Below are 20,316 nucleotides of genomic sequence, written 5' to 3'. Positions count from 1 at the left end.
TGTCACCGGCAAGCAGAGCCTGGGTGATAAAAATGCAGAGGAGGCACCTGTGGTTGCATATAACCGTACGTGGAGATAGGAAATACAAAAGGCATACCTACCTACATTAGTATAATAAAAGTTCTGAATCATAAATTCTTTTTTTTCTCACTTTTTATTATATATTATTATCATTAAAGACACTCACAAATGCATCCCCCCCAAAAAAAAAGAAAAAATAAAAATGAAATGAAATGAAATGAAATGAAATGAAATGAAATAAAATAAAATAAAATAAAATAAAATAAAATAAAATAAAATAAAATAAAATAAAATAAAATAAAATAAAATAAAATAAAATAAAATAAAGCCAGAATCCATACGAAAGAAATTGGTAAGGAAGGTTCTTCCACTATAACACACACACACACATACACACAAAAGAAAGTATTCCAACCTCATTTTCAAGGGCTGAGATTATGGAGATCAGACCATGATCATTATCACACACCCTTGTTTTGTAGCTGATGAAGGAAAGCTTTGCTTTCCTGAAAAGGGGGGTTGAGGAGTGAAAGTGATGTTAGAGAAAGAGATGATTTTACTGAGTGAAGAATGGAAGGTAAAGGATATTTCTAATAAATATGTTGAAGAGAAGGAAAAGATCATTTTCCATAAGTACATTAGTGTTATTTTTCAGTGCCAACCATAATACTGAAAAATATCATCCAAACCAAGATAGCTTTTGTTTGTATTTTCTTAAGTGTTTACATAGGTGAATCCCTCCAAGCCTTTAACTCTTCTTATTTCTTCAGGCTTCACAAGCCAAAGTCTAAGCCTTCAGCTGTACTGAGATAGGGAAAGCATGACCTGGCAGAGGCATGTGGCAGTGCCCAGCAATAAATCATCATTCAACAGGCCCTGGCACCAGGAGAGCCACTGGGGCTGGGAGCAGATATGTTAGCTAAGATCCCCTGAGCTCAGCACTAAGCAGGAGTGAAACACAGGCTTTGCAAGATGAAGTATCTCTGGTGAAGGCCTGGGAGCCCAGAGCTGGCAGCCTACCCAGGCTCTGCAGGTGAGCGACCTCAGGCATGCCTCTTCACTCCTCTGGATCCCTCCTCTCCCTGTTTCATAAAATAATGGCAATTTCTTATCTTTGAGGGAGGCTTAGAAATATAATCATGGAGTACAAAGCATTACTCCTATGCTGTATATGAAATACACTGTTATTGCTGGGTGCTATTTTGCAGTTGATGAGTTTCTCTATTAATGTGGCAATGGGTGCTGAGGCAGCACAGAGCTGGGAGTCACCAGGAATCTGCACACACAGTTACAGAGAAAAGGGGCAATTAAAGATCGTGACTCCATAGGCCATACTGAGTCAATACTTCCCTCTTCCCTTGATGGCATTGTCTTTGAAACACAGGAAGGCATTCCCAAGACTTTGGTAGTGCAACTAAAATGGTGGGAGGGGCATTATTCAGGGATAGGGTCACTTTTAAGGATTTTGTTTTTCCTTTGAAGACAGTGAGAGCTTTGCAAGCCTTGTCAGTTACCCAGGTGTGGTGTGCTTCCATCCATGGTCTGTGGTACCAGAGCAGAGCTGACACTGGAAAAAAAATAGTTCCTCACTCATTGTTGTTAGGTGTGGACTCAGGATGGTTGCTTTTCAGTACATATGAGTCTATTTATTTTATAAGTTAGGCACGTGACCTGCTAAACAGTCTGGGCTGTCTTCAGCTTGGACAGTAACCTCCAGCTGCTCTTTTCTCTTCACCGCTATTGCCAGGACCAACAGAGCACAACCTCTGTCCTAAGGGTTTATAAACTAGGGACTGGGAAATCCATCTCCCACAGAGATGGATAAGGATTGTGTACCCACAAGGATAGCACAATGATAAATAATTAGAAGACATCCCTATTTTCTTCAGATGAAAGACCTGCAAAGGCCTCTCCCAATTCAGCATACTCCTGCCCAATTTTGACAAATGTATCAGCGAGCAAACCAGCCAGGCTCTGCACTGTAATATGCCTTCTCCCCTGAGGATCTGTCAGTCTCTCTTGATCTCCTCTCACCAGATAACAAGCATCTCAGTGTGGCTGCTCCCCTGACTGATCTCCTTTCTGCACCTGTTCCAGCTTGGTTTTCAAGGCAGCTCCTGTCTATGAACAAGCCATGCTCATGGCCTCAGGACATCGATTCTCCTACTATTAATCTCATAAATTTGGTAATGTATAATATGACCATGACAACTTCTACATAAGTGCTTGTTTTACATACATACTCTCTGGTCCAGTTTCATAAAATGTGCTTGATGATTTGCAATTTTGCAAGTGTATCACATTTCACTTTCTCCATTCTGGAGAGGGGAAATACATCTTATTCACTCTGTGTTTTTCAGATTCTTGCTCTGTTTAATTACCCTGCTTTCCCATCTTTCCAGCCAGCTGCAAGAACCTTGACCAAGAGCTATTTGGATCATTTCTGAATGCTAAATTAACAATTGCAGACTGACAGACTGATGCTTTTCCCAGTATTCAGAGGAGTGACCTAGCAGGCTTATGCAGGGATGACAACAGGTATTCATAAATACCAGCACTCAAAAAACGAATGCATTGAGAGGTCAGGCACTGACTGATCGATGGGTCAGGTCAAGTGCCCATGAGCTGGACTGCAGCTGGTGGGGTAAAGTAGCTGAGCTGAAACAGGACAGCAGGGCAGTGCACACCCCGTACTTGCCATGAAATTTCACTGCATTGCATGAGGCTCCTGCATTCACGGGTCCTATTTCACTGAGTTTCTTCCTTTTTGAAATACACCGCAGCTGCTCCGCAGATCTACTCAATCACCCGGTGACACATATTTGTAAACTAGCCATGAAGATTTTTTCTTTCTTGCCTAGCCAGCACGGGCAGGAAGTGATAAGGTCTGCTTTGGTTACAATGAGGGATGCATGCTGCAGCAGGCGTGTGGCTAGAAACCTTGGATAACGGATGGTAACTTAAGGTCCTTATCTAAGATGCTCTGAGGAACTGCCATAATAAAAATAATAAACAGCAGCAATAATAATTATTAACAGAATTCAAGGAGTCTGACTCTAATCCCATGCTGGGTTTAATAATTTAATGATTCTGCTGACTTTGACAGATCTGCTTCTGATTTAAACTGCTGAAAGTGAAATCAGAACCAGGGCCCAGATCTTTTGTCTGCCTTATAATTAAGCTATTCTGAGAGGTTGTATAGCTCCTTGATGATGCTATTCAGACTAAAAACCAAGTGAAATTTTTTTGATCTAAGAAGCTTTTACTGAAGTCAACCACTTCAAATCTGGAGCAGGAGACTGGAGGTTTTTACAGGAACAGACTCCCCAATGTTTTTGTTTGTTTGTTTCTATGACACCTTTTTCCAAATAACAGAAATGCTGAGAAGAGTTCCTGACTTGATTTCATGTTTCCATCAATAAAAGCTTGCAAATGAAAAAAATACATGTATCTGATTTTTAAAACACTGGGCTTAGATTAAGCTCTAGGGTTGGGCAAAATGTTTATTTGAACATAATTCCTAAAATCTATTTTAAAATTGCCTGCAGATTGAGTTTAATGACTTCCTTAATTGCTATGTTTATGGCATTGTTAATATTTGTGCTTCTGTTTCCCTATTCTCTTTTAGTGGAGGATGAGGCTGACAGAGGAAATGCTTCTCTAAGGATGAAGTGAATGTCTGCCCCTGGACCCATGTCCCATGTCCCAGGAATGCCTGAGGAACTGAGGGCACGTTGGGACACTGATGGGAGCTGAGACAGGGAGCTCTGCCAAAATACAATGACAAAACATGGCCACAGGAAAAATAATTGCTAACCACAACAGTGCTTGATGGAGGGATAAAATACGTCTTAATGTTTTTCTATTTTTGACCAAGAAAACTTGGGTTTATTTCAACGAGATGTTTGCTTGTTTGAGGCATCTGTGATCACATCCTGACTGTGGATCACTGCTGGCAGGGAAGAAAAATGCCACCCCTCGATGAGTACAAGAAGAGCAAGCAACAACTGCCAGCAGTTTAGCTGGTTTGTGTATAAAAAGCTTTCCATGAGATGGCAGTTTAGGCATGAAACAGCTCTTCTAAAACCAGGATCAGAGGGATTAATGGCAACACATACTCTATTTGTCCCTTGTTTCCAAATCTTTCACTAAAGGTACTGTGAGCTTTGCCATGGATTTCCACAAGATCAGAACTCAGCCCTCTGCTGCTTAGGTAGCATTTAGAAGTAGCTTTTCTATAAAGTAAAAACATGTCTACATACCAGTCCTTAATCTCTTTAAGCACAAAGTTTATTTGTTTCATCAGCAAAGCAAATTGCTGTAAAAACCACTTAGCAGCATGAACTCTGTTGCACAGCAGATTGAAAAGCAGTGCTGCCAGTGGCCAAACCACTGCACAAGCACACACTTTTTCTTTACAGACCCAGACAGCAAATCTAACTTCTTAGTGCAGCAAATCATGTCTTGTTCTTAAACTCTGAGAGAAGTTCATAAACCGTCTTTTTTATATATATATTATTTTATTTTATTTTATTTTATTTTATTTTATTTTATTTTATTTTATTTTATTTTATTTTATTTTATTTTATTTTTATTTTATTTTATTTTATTTTATTTTATTTTATTTTATTTTATTTTATTTTATTTTATTTTATTTTATTTTATTTTTATTTTTATTTTTATTCTTCCCAGTAACTACAAAGCTATCTCAAGACTATTTAAAGTGTTTGAGAAACATCTTTTAACTATAATGCCATGTATTAATTTGTAGATTATAGCAGCTCTTCTCCTGGGAAAGACTGAAGAATATGGTCTCAAACCTGGAGAAAGACGGTGCCATTTCACCAGCAGAATGTCACAATGTGTCACCATGTCTGTGTAAGAAGCTGGAGCTACAGAAACAGCGCAGGGGGGTCACAAGGAGCTTTATTCTTTCAGGTCCTTCTGTCCTTACTCAGGTGAAGGACTCATCCCAGGGAGATATTAAAGATAAAATTGCTAAAACCTTTTTTAAAGCCCTCTTTTGTCCATCAGCATTAAGCAATTGAGCCCAAAGTCTTCCTACACATTCAGGCTTGCTTTGAAAACATTTTGTGAAAATGCTGCTATGACATTTGCCCAACAAAAAAATTCAAAACATGTATTTACCTCAACATTCGTTTAAATGTCAGCAGAAGTTTTCATGCAGGCATCAGCCAGTCTCGTTCTCCAGGAAACTGAGCAGCCCTGTGCTTTTGGCTGGCGAGTCCATTTGGAAAGCTATCCATTAAACATCAGTGAGGACTATTCAGTGCTCTCCTGTGACTGCAGACTGGCAGATGAGAGAATGACAGCCTAAAAACAAGTGTAATGTCAGGCTGGTGGGCAGGATGCCTCCCCCTAACTGCATGCTGAAAGCCCCAAACTCCTAAATTCTTTTACTGACAACAGCTTTTATTCCTTGCCACAAGAAAAGTATAAGTGGCAAAATTGTGGAACAAGAGTGCCCTATACCTACAGTCAGAGACCCAGCCCCCAAACCTTGCCTGCTTCTCAAACTTTTTGTCACATGTGACAAATAAAAAAAAAGCAAACAGGCAGATTTCCCCTCCCAGGCACTGATCAGAGAGCACGATGACAGTCTTGCATTGTAGGGCAGGTCAAACAACTCCCTTCCAGCACAGCAGTGCTTTTATATATATATATATCTATATATATATATAGATATATATATGGCAATTCTGTATGCTGATTTGTGGTATCTTCCCTTTATGTTTTCCTGTTCACACAGGACCTGTGGAAGCAGATAATGTATTGAGTGTTGTTAGACAACATCATTACCTTGATTTCTCATCACTAGATGCTTAACACAGCAATTTATTTTTCATTGTCGAACATCTCTACTCTTTCCATTTCACTGTCAAACCTCTCTGCTCTTTCCTTCTTGCTTTGTTTCTCCTCATTTGCTTGCCGATTTCCTTCCATTTCCTCTGGACTTTGATACAACCTGAAAACGTGTAGACATAAAGTTTTGTGCCTCATACACAAGCCTGAAACAGACTGAACTAACCTCAAAAGAACTAGATTTTATCTTCTGAGAGACCGAATTTTTAACAAAAAAAAAAAAAAGGCTCAAGTTCACATGCCAAGCTGTGAGTGCACATGCCAACTAACATTTGTCCAAGCACTTCCCAAAACTCCTTAACGAGTACCACGTGCAGGCAGCCAGCTATTGGCACGCACACGTAATGCACTCACGGACTTCATTGTCCATGAAGCTTTGCACTTAGACCTTGGGCCCCTATCCCAAAAATATTGGCCTGATATATGAGAGGGCTGTTGTCTCTGAGCAGCTATTACTTGCTATGAGTGATGGAGCAAATTCCTAGTATTTCTGTCACCATCTGTGCTGATGCACTTTAACAAATGTAATTGAAATTTATCCGGTGCAACTTGATCCCCCTTGCTCTGTGTGTAACGCAGGATATCACTCGGGATGGCTTGAGAAACAGGTTTCTTACCATGTATGTGTGTGACAGGTAAGGAAGAAAGGGAAGGATAGCCTAATTAAATACTTAATTTAGGTGCTTTTTATAAATAATAATAATAATTATAGTAATAACATAATAAAAATAATAATAAGAAAATACAAGAAGATATAAGAAAATGTAAGAAATAAAAGATAAGAAAATATAATAAGAAAAAATAAGAAAAAAATAAAAAATACTCAGTTTGTGAAAACCCAGGAAAAGAATGAGACCCATCACTCTGGACTCAGAGAACACTCATATTGCATGCAACAGCCACACATGCTATGTTTGATGCACCCTGGGGTCTGGAAATGAGGATCACAAGGTATGCTGGGAACCTGGAAGCAAAGGGGACTGCAGGGACTCCTCTCAGCTGGAGTCTCAGCCTTTGCCTCTGCTGAGGCTGCCGTCACGCATGCTATTAGCGTTCATTATATGAGAGTGTTTGTGTGATGTGGGTGCATCTCCACCTGGAACGAGTTGAAAAAGCATAAAGGCCATCAAAGTGCTATCAGATGTTATTAACGTTTAGCCCACTAAAATCTGGACCACATCTGAACTACTGGCTCACAGATGACAAGTCCTCCATCCCATGAAGAATTTCCTGAGTCCTCAGGCATATTGCTCATGTGAGAGATGCTTCTGAATGGCTTACTGTTCTTTAAATGAACAAGCAAAAAAAAAGAAGGGGAATATTTCTGGTGGTTTCATTGATAGCTTTTTGATTCAGTCCCTGCATCTTCCTTCTGCTGCTGTTTTCCCTCTCAAGAGGCTTCCTTGCACGAAATCCTCTCCTCCCTGTGGCTGTGGGTGATGAGACTTGTCCTCCAAATACTGTGCCAACCATGCTGATCTTCAAAAAGATCTTGGACCATGCACAAATGTTCCCCAGGCCACCACTGTATTTTCAGTACTTCTCAGGCACCTTTTCATCATACTCATGGCTATACAGAAAATGGCTCCTTCTACCTTTGCTGTCATTTTCTCCCTCCAACCCTTCTGCCCAAAAGTTTTCTGCTTCTTCCACTCATTCCTCCATCCCTCCCTCTACAATCCCCACACCAGGAATGCCCTCCTTTTCTCTCCTAAGTGCTCGTGACAGCTGCCATCTTGGCCCAATCAGGAGTGATTGATCCAGCATCCTTCAGCACCAAGTGCATTTGATCTGTGAAGCTCTCCAGCTGGGCTTGTAATAACTTATATCCTTTGTGGGTTATACATCAAGCAACTCTTTCCCCATCAGTCACGTCTTTCCTGATAGAAAAGTCCTTCCATGAAGCCCTTCACTACTAATCCACCATCTCATGTGGCACGTGGTGGAAAAACTTATTATGAAAAGCAGTATTTTGTATTGCTTTGATGCAAGCCAAGCTGATTTCCATGTTCAAAAAAATAACTTATTGTGGAAAAGACTGTGAATTCTTGTGGAATTCAGACCATGATAAGAGCAGTCAACTCATAAATATTTATGCCTGAGGCTCACTAAATGAGCCACTGCTCACTACTTTGTCTCATTTTCATTAACTCTGTTGCTTTATTTACTGAGCTAGATTCAGAGCTAAACAGACTGATCTGGTGCTATCAATGTCAGCACAATGCTGCTGCATACTCTGTCATCTGGGAATCTGCTTTCTGACTCTGATAGAAAGAAAATTAGGGACAGATATTCCTGGTTGTGTGGGAGCAATGTTTCGTTGCACCTGCAAAGACAACATCAATACCTTTTAATGCCTGACTTTTGGGTGTGTGTTCAGCTCTCCACCCTTCTTTAGGTCCCTGACATAGGACAAATGACCATGTTATGTTTGCTGCAGGTTGGTTGTCTTGGATTGCCTAAATCACATTTTTTTTTTGTGACATGCTTTGCATAAACAGAGGGCGTTTGTTCAGAAACTCTTGGGAACTGATTTATCTACCTCACACACTTATGTGAAACTCCAGAAAATATACTTACTGAATATGTTGTGGGGTAAATAACAATCCACTTCAATGCACTGCAGGCACTGAAATTAGGTCAAAACACAACCAAGAAGCCCAATATCTATCTCAGAGATACCAGGTCACAGAGGAAGAACAGAAGGACAGAAAAGGCTGTAGAGATATTTCTTCAGACTCTGCCAGTTTGGGTCTCAGATATTATTGAGCTAGAAGTGTTATCTTTGTATTTAATAGTTTTTGAAGTTATTCTTTCATGAATTTGCTCCATCTCCCATTGATCTAATGAGAACATTTAATTGCCACATCCTCTCATGACAAGTAATATCTATGGCTTAATTATATGTTGTGTGAAGTGCCATTTACTTCTCTTTTTGTTTCTTTTCTTAAACTTGCCATGTGCTAGGTTCGTTTGGCAACCCTAGATCTCATAATGAAAGATGTATAATAATCTTTCAGTCATTCCCTATTTCCCTCCTCCATGCCCTCTTTGTTCGGAGTGTTGCACACTTCTCTTGTGCTTCCTCACCTCTTTCCAGACTAGAGAGCTACTCTACACCTCTCATAAGGAAGTTGTCCCATATCTTTGTTCATCCCTTTCCCTGGCCTATGGACTTTTTCTAATTTTCCTATACCCTTTGGGAGGTGAAGGACCAGAGCTGCACATTGTATTCGAGAGGCAGGAACATCATGATCTTACAGAGGGCCGTGGTGATGTGATTTGTTCTCTCTACTTCTATAAAATAGTCTCTTATCCCCCACAAGTGACATGTTCTGTGTTAAGTAAAGCAGTTTACTGCCATCCCTTGGCCATAACGAGAATGATTTTATTCATGACCCTTTTTGCAAGTCCAGCCAAACTTCCGTAAGTCCTTAAAGTAAATGTGATGGTATGAAGGTATGGCATCTATGAGAAATCTTTAGGGGCCAGATTCTGGATTAATTCTTTGGCATGAAAGAGATCTCGCTGATATGGGAGAGACTAGTCCTTTGACACAAAGACCAGTTCTTACTGATGCTGGCAGTGTTAGATGTATCACAAGGAAAAACCCCGGGGAGCAGGAAGTGCAGTCCTCTGATCCAAAGCCCATTAAATAATATGAAACTTCTCATTGATTTCTGAGAACTTTGGCGCAGGTCCAAAGTCCTACGCTGATTTTAATCCAAAGACATAAAATGAGGTAATATGAGTGTAGTCTGAACGGAAGGACTTTGTACACGATGTCAAAGTCAGGGCAAACATTAAAAAAGTTAACCAGGGTTTTTTCCAACTGCTATCTTCTTTATTGTTGTCCTTATAATGTACTTTTCTACACAGTCTCATTCATTATATATATATTGCATATCACCAGTTCTTAATCACAGCTAATTAGTGACAACAAGGACAATACATGTTACTGTTCACAGTGACTGTAACAGAGTTAGGATGTCATGTAAATATTCTGAACATCTCATCTTCGAATGGCAAACTTGCTATGGAAAACAATGTACATTCTCTCACAATCAAGCATGCTGTAATATCTAACGATGTCATTCACATTCTGTGTGCATGCATATAATTTACATGCTAAGAGGCAGTTAGTTAAAGTCAGTGGTTTCTTTTATAGACTGTCTATATTTTTTTGACATTAAAAATGATGGTTGATAGCTTGATTCAAATCATGAACGATATAAGCAAAATCTTGAAAAAAATTATTCCCAGAGTTCTGTGCTTCATTACAGAATCCTTACCACATCCCAGAGAAATAGGTAGACTTCTCTTTCTGTGAGTGGGTGAAGGGACCCGCAGAAGCAACCATGACGGACCAGCAGCTGGGTTCACACTTCTTCTCCCCAGCTCTCTCTGATGATGAATCCTGTTACCACAGCATGTGCTCGCAGTTCAGCACTGACAGCCATGACCCAGCTGCCCCTGGCTGCAGGCAGGGTGCCAGGATGAGACAGGGATCTGGGCTCTGCATGGAGAAGTGCTAAAAAAAAAATCCCCAGTTGGCTTGTTGTGGGAGAGAGAACAGGAAGCCTGATGAAAGTCAGAGCTTTGCAAAAGGTGCTGGGGAGCGCTGGCAGGGAGAGCTTTCTGCTCTTTCATCATGCATTATCTGCTTTTATTATTTAGGAGATGGGACCCTTGTGGGAAAGTACTCCCTGGAGATGCCTACACCAAGAGTCTCCTGAGGCACCCAACCAGTTTACAGCAGATTTGCACAGGAAATCAGAAGAAAATGTGCCTCCTGCAAGCCCAAGGCAGGGAGTAGAAATGCGCAGGAACAGTTTCATCATATTGCAGTGACAAATGCATGAGTGAGGGAGGAATGACTATGCCTATTTTGGATATAACTTCTTTGGATATACCTTCTTTGATGGCATCTTTTTCTCTCCACAAAATGAAATCACCTTTTTGTATAAGACAATTAAGCGGTCCTGGCCCAGCTTAAAAGCAATGAAGACAATTTCCATTCCGATAATAATATAGAGGGAGAAAAACAAGAAAAACTTGGGATGTTCCAGTTGTGTATCTCCAAACCCAATAGTTGTCAAGGTGATAAAGCAGAAATAAAAGGCTTCCTGAAAATCCAAACTGGTTTCCCAGTTTGGAAGAATGGCAGCTGCACAGGAGATGTACACAAAGATAACCAGCACCATTAACACTATGGGCACATCTAATTTTTCTAACTCTTTTCCTATTTTGTCAAAATTCTCAATTACTCTGGACATTGTTTTTCCCCTGTCTAGTTCAGGACATGAGCTCCATCTCTCTATGCTTTTACTTCTTGATGGCTTTTTGTATTCATTTTCTCTGGCAATTAACAGCTCAAAAATTTCGGCATTGCGATATTGGACTGGCTTTCTTTTAACAGCTGACTGTTTTTTCAGCATTTCCACAATATTCAAGGGTTCATTTGCAGCTGCTTTAGACAGCACTCTATCCCCTCTGTTACATGTGGATCCAGAACAGAGTTTAAAGGCTAGAAGTTTTGACTGTAGCTTTCTGAATTCGTTGTAAGACTTGGACAAGACAGTCGCAAGGATGTCTCCCATGTCTGTCAGGACCAAGAACATCAAAGGGATGCCAAATAAAGCATACAACATGCAGAGATATTTTCCAGTCCTTGTTACAGGATAGGTATTGCCGTAGCCTTGAACAAAGAGAGAGAGAGAGAGAAGGGAGAAAGGGAGAGAGAGAGAACGTTATTTATTACACCTGTACTGGACTTTTTACTGACACCAATTTTACCGAGCTGTTTTTTAGTCCAGAGCATACAGTCCTTTTGGGCTTTGCTTGGAAGCTGTTCAAATTTCTGCCTGGTTACTGATGCAGGCACCTGCCCTCTCCAGGCATGTGGAGGTTTGGAATTTGCAAGTCCTGTTGACTTAACTCTTCCAACTACACTTGAGTGGGCTCTTTGACTTACCTGACTCTTAACAAGAGGCCATTTAGGGAGAAGAAGCAAGAATTTGGAGCAAGTCCATGACCAGGGTCCAGTCCATGCCCTGCTGGAGACCAGGAAGACTTCCTTACCTGGAAAGGTAGGAAAGGTCCAGAGGGGAGGACAGCAGGAGAGGTCTTGCTTTTCTTTGCCCAAACTGCTTATCATGAATGGTAAGGCAGTAGTGTAATTTGAAATTGTTGCTAGTTCATCAGATCTAGCTCTAATGGCATGCCTTGTATTGACATTTTATTTGTACTGGCTTCATAGTTCTCAGAGGCTCTTACATGTACACAGAAAAACAAAGGATCAAGTGAGGAAACATCTGTTTATCACATGAGGAAATACATGCTTATCCCAGAGTACTAAAGCTTACAAATATCAATTACAACACATAGGAAAGTGCTACCAACCACACGGCCTTTGTGATCCATAAAATGGTAGAAGAAGATATGCCCTCTCCCTAAATTCAACTTGGGCATTTAATTTCTCTTCCCCTAACAGTTGGATGTGAATGTCAGTTTGTAAATTAGTGCTTTTCCCTTACAGTGGGAGAAAACATCTGCATTACATTGATTTTATTAGTTTAACAACCATTTTTCTTCTCATCCTCCAGAAAGACATACAGCATTTCTTCTCCCCCTTCAAGCACGTTGTTCTTTTATAGGTGACCTCCCAGGTCAGGTACTCAGCCTGTGAAGTTATCAGCTGGGAAGCTGAAGTGTGGTTTTCTTCCTATCCTCCAACCATTCACTAGTGGTGTGAATCCAGCCTTGGCCCCTGCTTTGCTGTTGGGCACTGACAGACTATTCTCTGTCACTCTGTTCCCCACTGTTTTATCGGGAATGCTAACACTGCTGAAATGACTGGGGAAGATTAATTCTAGTAGTTATTGCACGGAGTGACTTCTCAATTCTCATACATTAGAAATACCTCATGCAGTTCTGACCACCGATCTCTAGCCCGGATGCTCACTTCTGCTAGATAATTAAAGGGAGCCAGGTGGACTCTCACCTGAAGTGATTTACCAATTCCTAATACTGCAGATAACAAACCCACCACAATAGAAACAGCCATCTCTTAACAAGAAATAATCCAGGCTTCCCACCGGTCCCAAAACTCAGCTCAAAACCTGAAGATGCTGTGTTGATGTTCACTGCTATGAAGACCAAATATAATGTAGTTTAGAAATTTTAGAAATAAATGGATCGCTTGGGTCAGTGTGTATGGAAACATCTCTACAGTCCCATGTAAATGGAGGTGGGTAAGTATTTCTAGGCAAGAAGTCTTCAACAATATGGTTTTCCACCTGTTTCTTGAAGTCAAAGCTTTCTGGTAAGAGGTACTTCAAAATGTTCCTGGCTGTTGTGTTTGTACTAAGAAATATTTACTGGGAGGAAGATTCAAGCCTGTATCTCCAGCATGTGTCTGAACTCTTAAGCTATTCAAATATGCCTGTGGAATAAAACATGTGCCATTATCTCCCCGAGACAGAAGCACTCCAGCGTGTAGCACTGAGTGAAGCACACTCTATGAGAGCCAGCTGTACTGCAGTACGCTGCTTGAAGGCAGCCACCAAAGTCGTCAAACACCAAGGTTCAAGCCTCTGCAGTGACTGAGCCAGCAAGCCCTATGTGCTCCAGTGAACTCATTAACCCTCTCCTTATTCCTTGTGTAGAATAATCAGGTTTTATTTTGCATTAAGATTTTATTTTGCATACCTGTGCTGGGATCTTGAATATGTCTTAATGCAGTGGAGAAATGTCTTTACAATTTGATACAATGCTGTGGGACTATTTATCATCCAGCCTTAATGCTGACAAAATATTTAGACAATGTCTGTATTCACCAGCGTTTAAGAAAGATTAGCAAAAGGACAAGAGTAACTTTGGAAATAAGCATGAGGAGTTGTATTTAGCAATACAGTGCAAGCCAAAACCGTAACAGATGTTTGTATTTGATCTAGGTCATGCTTTGAAATATGAAGGCAGAAGGAAAAATTTCAGAGGTGTGATTTAAGCAGCGCTGTGTGCTGTTAGCCCAGAGAACTGTGAACAACAACAACACGGTCAATTATAGATCCAGAGGTTTACAAAGCAGCGTTAGACATAAACAACAGGGAAGCAATTTAAAAACAATATACGCATAATGAATTGGCTCTTTCAGTAAAGAAAACATTACCCAGCATAGCACATAATAGCGGCAGGAATAAGGTTTGATTGAAAAATTGAGCTTTCTTTCATTTCAATATAATAGTTCTGTGCATATGTCATATATGAGCATGTGCTACAGTATGCATGCAATGCTGCTGCTAATCAGCACATACCATCGTTACTGCCTAAATTCTGACTTGTCCCTGGGGCTCAGCTACACCTATGCCACACATGTTTGCAGCACCCCTTGCAGACCCATTATCAACACTCAGGAGAAAAATTCAGGAAGATTTGGAGGTTCTTTTTCTTTATTATTATTATTATTTTTAATCGAATTCCCTAGAAGAAATACATTAGAGAAATCAGTGTGGCATTTGGTTCTGTAGGTGTTACTTTACCTCCAGACTTACCCACAGTGGTGAATACTGTGCAGCAGAAGAAGAGAGACCCAAAGAAATTCCATATATCTTTTGGATTGACAAACCAGTCTCGTTTAGCTGTGTTGAGCAGTGTGTGGATTTCTTTTTTAAATGACTCCTCATTTTCCGTCATGTTATCTGTTACAGTAACAGCAGAAGATGCACTGAGAGTTTGCAGACCCCCAGTCAGGGAGCAGCCTAAGTTTATTATCCCAGGGAATTTTACTCCAGCTAAGCATTTTCTCCTAGTCCTTTAGAAGATAAAAAGATTCACCTCACACACCCCATTGAAAAAATCAAGTGTGTCCACTGGCTCGTTGTGCTAGCACAGCTTCCCAAGCAAAAGTCCAAGCCCACGTATGAACCCCATCACAGATCCAGGAGGGTTTCAAGCCCATCTCCTCCACTCTACCCCTCCACCAGCACAAGTGGGTCTGGGGAACAGCACCACACCTGCCTGCATTGAGCATCCCATCGCCAGAGGGATGCCCAGGCAGGGATGCTTGGAGCTGGGACAAGGGAGCAGGGAGAGACTTTCTGAGACAGAGAACCCAGCCCCCCAGCAGGCAGAGGGAAACAGCACGGAAATCTCAGCTGCTCCGGGACCTTAGGGAACTAGGGCGAAAAGGGACAACACAAGCACATCACAAAAAGTCTTTTAAGCATTCACAGGCAGGGGCTGAGGGACCAAGGAAGCTTACAGTCAAAATCACAGTTAAGGAAGAGAAGAGAAGCAGGCAACAGCAGTCATCAGCTAAGCACAGAGGAAATCCCATTTTCAGGCTCAGCTGTTATTACTTTGAAGAATGTCTTCAGAAGCCAAAAATCTCATTCAGAAAGCAAAGGAGTAACTCTGTGTACAATTAAGTTATTTTGCTATTCTGGTACATACCTGTTAAATTTCTGGAGATGTACCACAGTTTCTGCAGAAAATTTCTATATTCTTCACTTAAATTTACCTTCCGGTTACCTTCAATGTGGGAAAACATGAGAGCCCCAAGAAAAGCATAGATCACGAGAGACAGAATGAAGCAGGCATGTGGAAATACTGCCCAAAATATTTTTTTGCATGCCCTTTTACCTCGCAGAGGCTGTGATGTTGATGCCATCCTAAGCTCTTTTTTTTTTTTTTTTTTTAGCTTTTAGAGACAAGGAGGAGGATGTGAAAGCTAGAAAAGCTTCTCCCGTGAAAACAGGGATTGTTCTGCCTCAGGCTTTCAGATCACATGTCTTATAAGTGAAGATTGCACTACGGTCCCAATGGAAAAGGAGCACAACTCATCAAGCTTTGAAATATTTCTCAGTTGACAATATGCCCCTGTATCCCTGAACTACTACTGCCCAGACACTGCTACAATGCATGTGGATCACCAGCTCCCATGGGTCTCTCATAGGGCCAACTCATTTTTAAGGTTTCCTTTTCTGAACTACAGTTTCTCACAGGTACAGAAGACACGTATTTCCAGCTCCTCAGAGGAAAAATGCACACTGTGAGTGACAGATTTCTATAAAGATTTCTCCCAGAAGTGAATATGGAAATTTAAAATTAATCTAAAAAAGGGAGTGGGTGCTGATTGCTGTTGCCTCTGGGCAGAGCACAGAACAATTACATTATCTGTCAGATGGCTTAAGAACCTCTTCTTATACCATGTAAGATTTGCAGGGGGAGTCTTCTGAATTTTAAGGATCTTTCTCAAAAAAAAAAAAAAAAAAAAAAAAGGAGAAAAGAAAAAAGAGAGCTAAGAAAGTTTTTGTTCAGTTCTCATGCAATTAAAATCTTCCCATTAATTCAATTTCCCACTCACCTTGGTAAGTAAGAACTGACATTCAGTTCAGGGTTAAGTGATCCTTTCAAACTGTATCCAACATTAAAAAGTTTTTTTCCTTTCATCCATCACTCTAAAACACTTAGAGCAATGAACAGCATCACTGCCCTTGATAATTCTAATAGAGGTGGTAAGGGGAGTTGGACTTTACTGAAAAAGCTGTTAAATATTTAATTAAAAATGGAGACAGCCTTGCCCAGCCAAGACCTAGTGAGATATTTGCAAGCTAAACTTCCACACTATGAAGAAATACTACATGGTTGTTGTGATTTCTTCTGGGTCAAACTCTCAGCAAATTGGATCACAAGATATCACATGCTTGTTAGTATGGCAGCCTCCACTACAGAAAAGAGGCTTTCAGGGCTAAGACAAAAATAAGCCTCTGTACTTGCTACTTTTCTGGTTTTCTGATTATTTGACCCAGTAGTGCTTTTTTTTTTTACAACACCTTCATAAATCCTCTTATTGCATTTTTTTTTTTTCACTGTCCTGAAACACAGGGTTGAAAACTGTTAACGTTGATACTTAATGAAAAGCAACAGGACTTTCTGGGAGGCTGGACTTCAAGACAGTGTGCTCAGATTTGGTGCCATGGCCAGGGGAACAAGGGACACAGAGCAGTCAGTGGGGCGGGTGACAGAGCGAGGTGGTGGTGGGCAGGGTACCCCATGCTGGAAGGACAAGGCTGGCTTCGCTGGTAAAGTTTTATACACAGTGGGCAACAGTGATGTACAAGTTGGCAGAGGTTACTTGGATTTCTACAGATGTTTTGACAAAGTCTCTTGGTCTCAGAAAGGGCTTCTTAAAACTGGAGAAATTTCAAACAGCGATGAGCACGATTGAAAGTATGGACAGGTTTTATGAGGAATGACCAAGCAGTGTCTTTGACCCTTGAGTAAAACCAAATAAAAACAAACAAAGAATGAAGAAAAAAAAGAACACAAACAAACAAACAAAAAACTGAGGGATATGTAGCAGCAGTCTTCAAACTTGTGGGTGGTCTGGAGAGAGCGGGTAAGGGATTAGCTCTTTTAGGACCAGAATTAGAGACCATCAAATAAAGCAAGTAGAAACAACGGTTCAAAACAAATAAAAACGGATGATTTTCACCTAGCTGGAAAACTCCAAAGGATTTGGGGTTTATGTACATTAAAGAAGAGGGTGGAGAGAAATTTAGAAGCACAGTCATCCAATGTTACTAAAGAGGCAAACCTAACTGGGTTCAGCAACCCCCTGAATTAAAAATAATCGGGAGCTGGGAATGTGAACTGGGACACTGGGCTGAATGGGCCCTATGTCTGAGGAAGTATACTCACATTTATGTCTCCTTATAAAAAAGGCTCTCACTGCCCAGAATGGCAATTCTGACACAATTTGTCCTGTGGAGTTTTTTCATCTGCATCTCAAAAATAAGCCTCTTTCTTCCAAAGTGCTTTAAAAACTTCTTGGCCTCCTCCTATACATGGTAGGATTGCAAAGTACTGAGCAATTCCCAGGAGCTTCTCAGCCATTTGCAACATCAGAATCCAAGCTTGTCACAACAAGAAAATTTAATAAAAATACATTTTGAAATGATTCTTACATTATTTGCTTAATCTGAACCATTTCCCACTATTGCTGTATTACATATTAGAACTCAGTTGCTTAAAAGCAAATCCCACTAACCACAAGTTATTCCAAATTGAGTTACTGTTACTTGTATTGAGAGATTTTTGCAATATGCATTTCCTATCCTTGTTAATGGACAGCAAACCTGCACTTTTCCTAACTTCCATTACTTTGATTAGGGCAAATGTGGGTGTTCTGAAGGTGCTGCTTGAAAGGAAAGTTTGTGACCACAGCTGTAAGGTTTAATTATTCCTGTACAAACACACACACATTATAATTCATACTGTATCTGATTTTCTTGGATTACAGAGGTTAAACGAGGAAGGTCATTGTTTGTGCAGTGAGAAAGTTTTCAGTAATTGATAAAGCTCATCAGGCATCGAGACACCTAGCACGTTGTCACAGACCTGCTGTTTTTATTTCTGCTCTATGAAAGGCTGTTGGACCCCGTGTACTGCTGTCCAATACTCAGCAGTATGACACCTTCCTCTTCATTTTAGAACAAAGCCAAAGACCTGAAAGGGAGGGATTAAATAAGTAGACTTATTAAAAATAAATAATTAAATAAAAGGCATCAGACTAAACTTTTTGCTTTTTTTTTTTTTTTTCCTCATCCAGCACTGATGGTTTGATAAAGAACTAAAACCCCAGCTTGGCTGCCCTTCATAACAAAGAGAATTTAGAATGATCAGTGCAAGACTGGATGTTAACAAGGATCATGGAGGATTTATCTATTGCTGCTCACATACACACCACAGAAAATATTTCCAGAATGCCCTGAATACTCAGTTCCCTGAGCAAACAGGAGCGTTTCTGTATAACAGTGACATCAGCCCCCAGCAACAAACAAACCACAGGTAGCAGCAGTAGTTGTATCAGGAACATGAGCCCAAGTCTGAGTTCTGGATTAGCATTATATAAAATACAATATTTACTCCCCCAAAGCAGGTCACCCCACACAGTGAGGAAGGCTGAGGGATGTCAGTGGGCTTTTGGATGTGGTGTCTGGGGGCTTTGCCACCTTCCATAGACCCCTCTCCTTCCCACCCACCCTCAAGACCTGTCCCTGGGGCAGCCCACAAATGGCACTGCCTGCACAACCTGCCAGACGAGTGGCACGTGCTTTCCAGGCACCCTGAGCTTCTTTTTCTCCTCCCTACCCCAATAATATTCCTCTGGAGGATGATTTCCCCTGTTCTCTCCTGGCATCTCCTTCTCTTCTTGATGTCCCCTTGCACCTCAGATGGCTGGGGATGGATGAAGAAATGCACTAATTGGCTGTGTAGTGTCTCTTGGATTCCCCAGGGGAAGGTTTAGCTTGCTTTGTATCCACCTGTAAAAGTCTCAGCTATTGCTTGAGTCAAGTGCTTGAGCTTGTAACCTCTGGGAATATTTGAGAGCACTCAGGACTAGCATCCTGACACTGCATATAATGCTAAGTGGATTCAAAGATGTCCAGGATTCTCACCCTGAACTGGAGAACTTCCTATTGCATTCTTTGCTCACACGAAAGCCAAGCAAACAGTCTCCATCATTTCATCTATGAGAGACAAACCCTCTTCACATCACCCCCATGCTCCAGGAGCAGCCCGGACTCAAGTACTTGTCCCCAGTCCTTCTCTTTTTTTTTTCTTTTATTTTTTTTGCATAGATGAAAGTGTCATGGCCAGAAAACACCTCAGTCCTCTCACTTCTTCACCTGGCAACTCAGGAGCAGGACCCGCCACCCAATTCATTCTTCACCCCTTCTCCCCATGCTGGTGGACTGGGTAGAAGGGCCACCCTCTCCTTCATCCTACCCCTACTATCAGTACCATGTGCCAAAGGGGACTGAGGGGTGCTCAGGAGCAAGTGGGAAAATTACTCCTGGACAGACAAGGCCCCCTCAGCCCCCAACCTTCCTTCCCAGTCTCCAGCCCCTTTCTCAAGTGGATGAGTAGAACTGAGCCCTGAAAGACGCAGTGCAGCAATTCTTAATTAGCGCAGGGAAGGCTTTGCAAACCAAGAAACCTCCCAGCGATGTGTACGCTGCTCATTTATCTGCGTGACTCTCTTGGATGATGCGATAACACTTCGTGGTGTTACAGCATGCAGAAAGGTTAATATCACCGTGAGTCACCGGGGTAAGACCTCACTGCAAGTGAGAGGTGGCGCAGGAGCCCTGGGCTTGCAGATAAGCAGAGGGGATTACTGAGGTTCAGCTACATGTCTTATGCCAAAGTCTTTACTGAGTTAATGTAGTGAACGTAATGCCGGTATAGTGGAGGCTATCTCAGCCCAGTAGTTTCATTTTAAGGCAAACAAGCTCCCTGTGGAGAGATCGGAAAACTGCTTCTTTGGAATTTAATTAACATTAGAGCATGTGAGATTATATGCTGCATAAAAGCTAAGCATCATGATTCATGTCAACAGAGCAA

General features: G+C 41.2%; 1 protein-coding gene and 2 long non-coding RNA genes across 3 annotated transcripts; 2 read left to right on the top strand and 1 right to left on the bottom strand.

Moving 5' to 3' along the window:
• Positions 1–916: 916 nt before the first annotated feature.
• Positions 917–4,552, top strand: LOC137859724 (uncharacterized). The gene is made up of 3 exons (XR_011098493.1): positions 917–1,054; positions 2,059–2,559; positions 3,650–4,552. It is a non-coding gene; the product is annotated as an uncharacterized lncRNA (long non-coding RNA).
• A 6,080-nt stretch (positions 4,553–10,632) lies between these two features.
• KCNK18 (potassium two pore domain channel subfamily K member 18) lies at positions 10,633–15,574 on the bottom strand. The gene is made up of 3 exons (XM_068688955.1): positions 15,358–15,574; positions 14,457–14,603; positions 10,633–11,602 (listed from the first exon to the last, which is right to left on the bottom strand). The coding sequence occupies exons 1-3, from the start codon at positions 15,572–15,574 to the stop codon at positions 10,788–10,790; spliced, it is 1,179 nt and encodes a 392-aa protein (XP_068545056.1). The 3' UTR covers positions 10,633–10,787.
• On the top strand, positions 12,979–14,291 carry LOC137859635 (uncharacterized). The gene is made up of 2 exons (XR_011098425.1): positions 12,979–13,157; positions 13,384–14,291. It is a non-coding gene; the product is annotated as an uncharacterized lncRNA (long non-coding RNA).
• Positions 15,575–20,316: the final 4,742 nt, after the last annotated feature.

Source organism: Anas acuta, chromosome 7 (assembly GCF_963932015.1).
Source record: "Anas acuta chromosome 7, bAnaAcu1.1, whole genome shotgun sequence".
Taxonomy (NCBI): domain Eukaryota; kingdom Metazoa; phylum Chordata; class Aves; order Anseriformes; family Anatidae; genus Anas; species Anas acuta.
The sequence above is the reverse complement of the archived record's forward strand: the minus strand, read 5'-3'. Positions and strand labels throughout refer to the sequence as shown.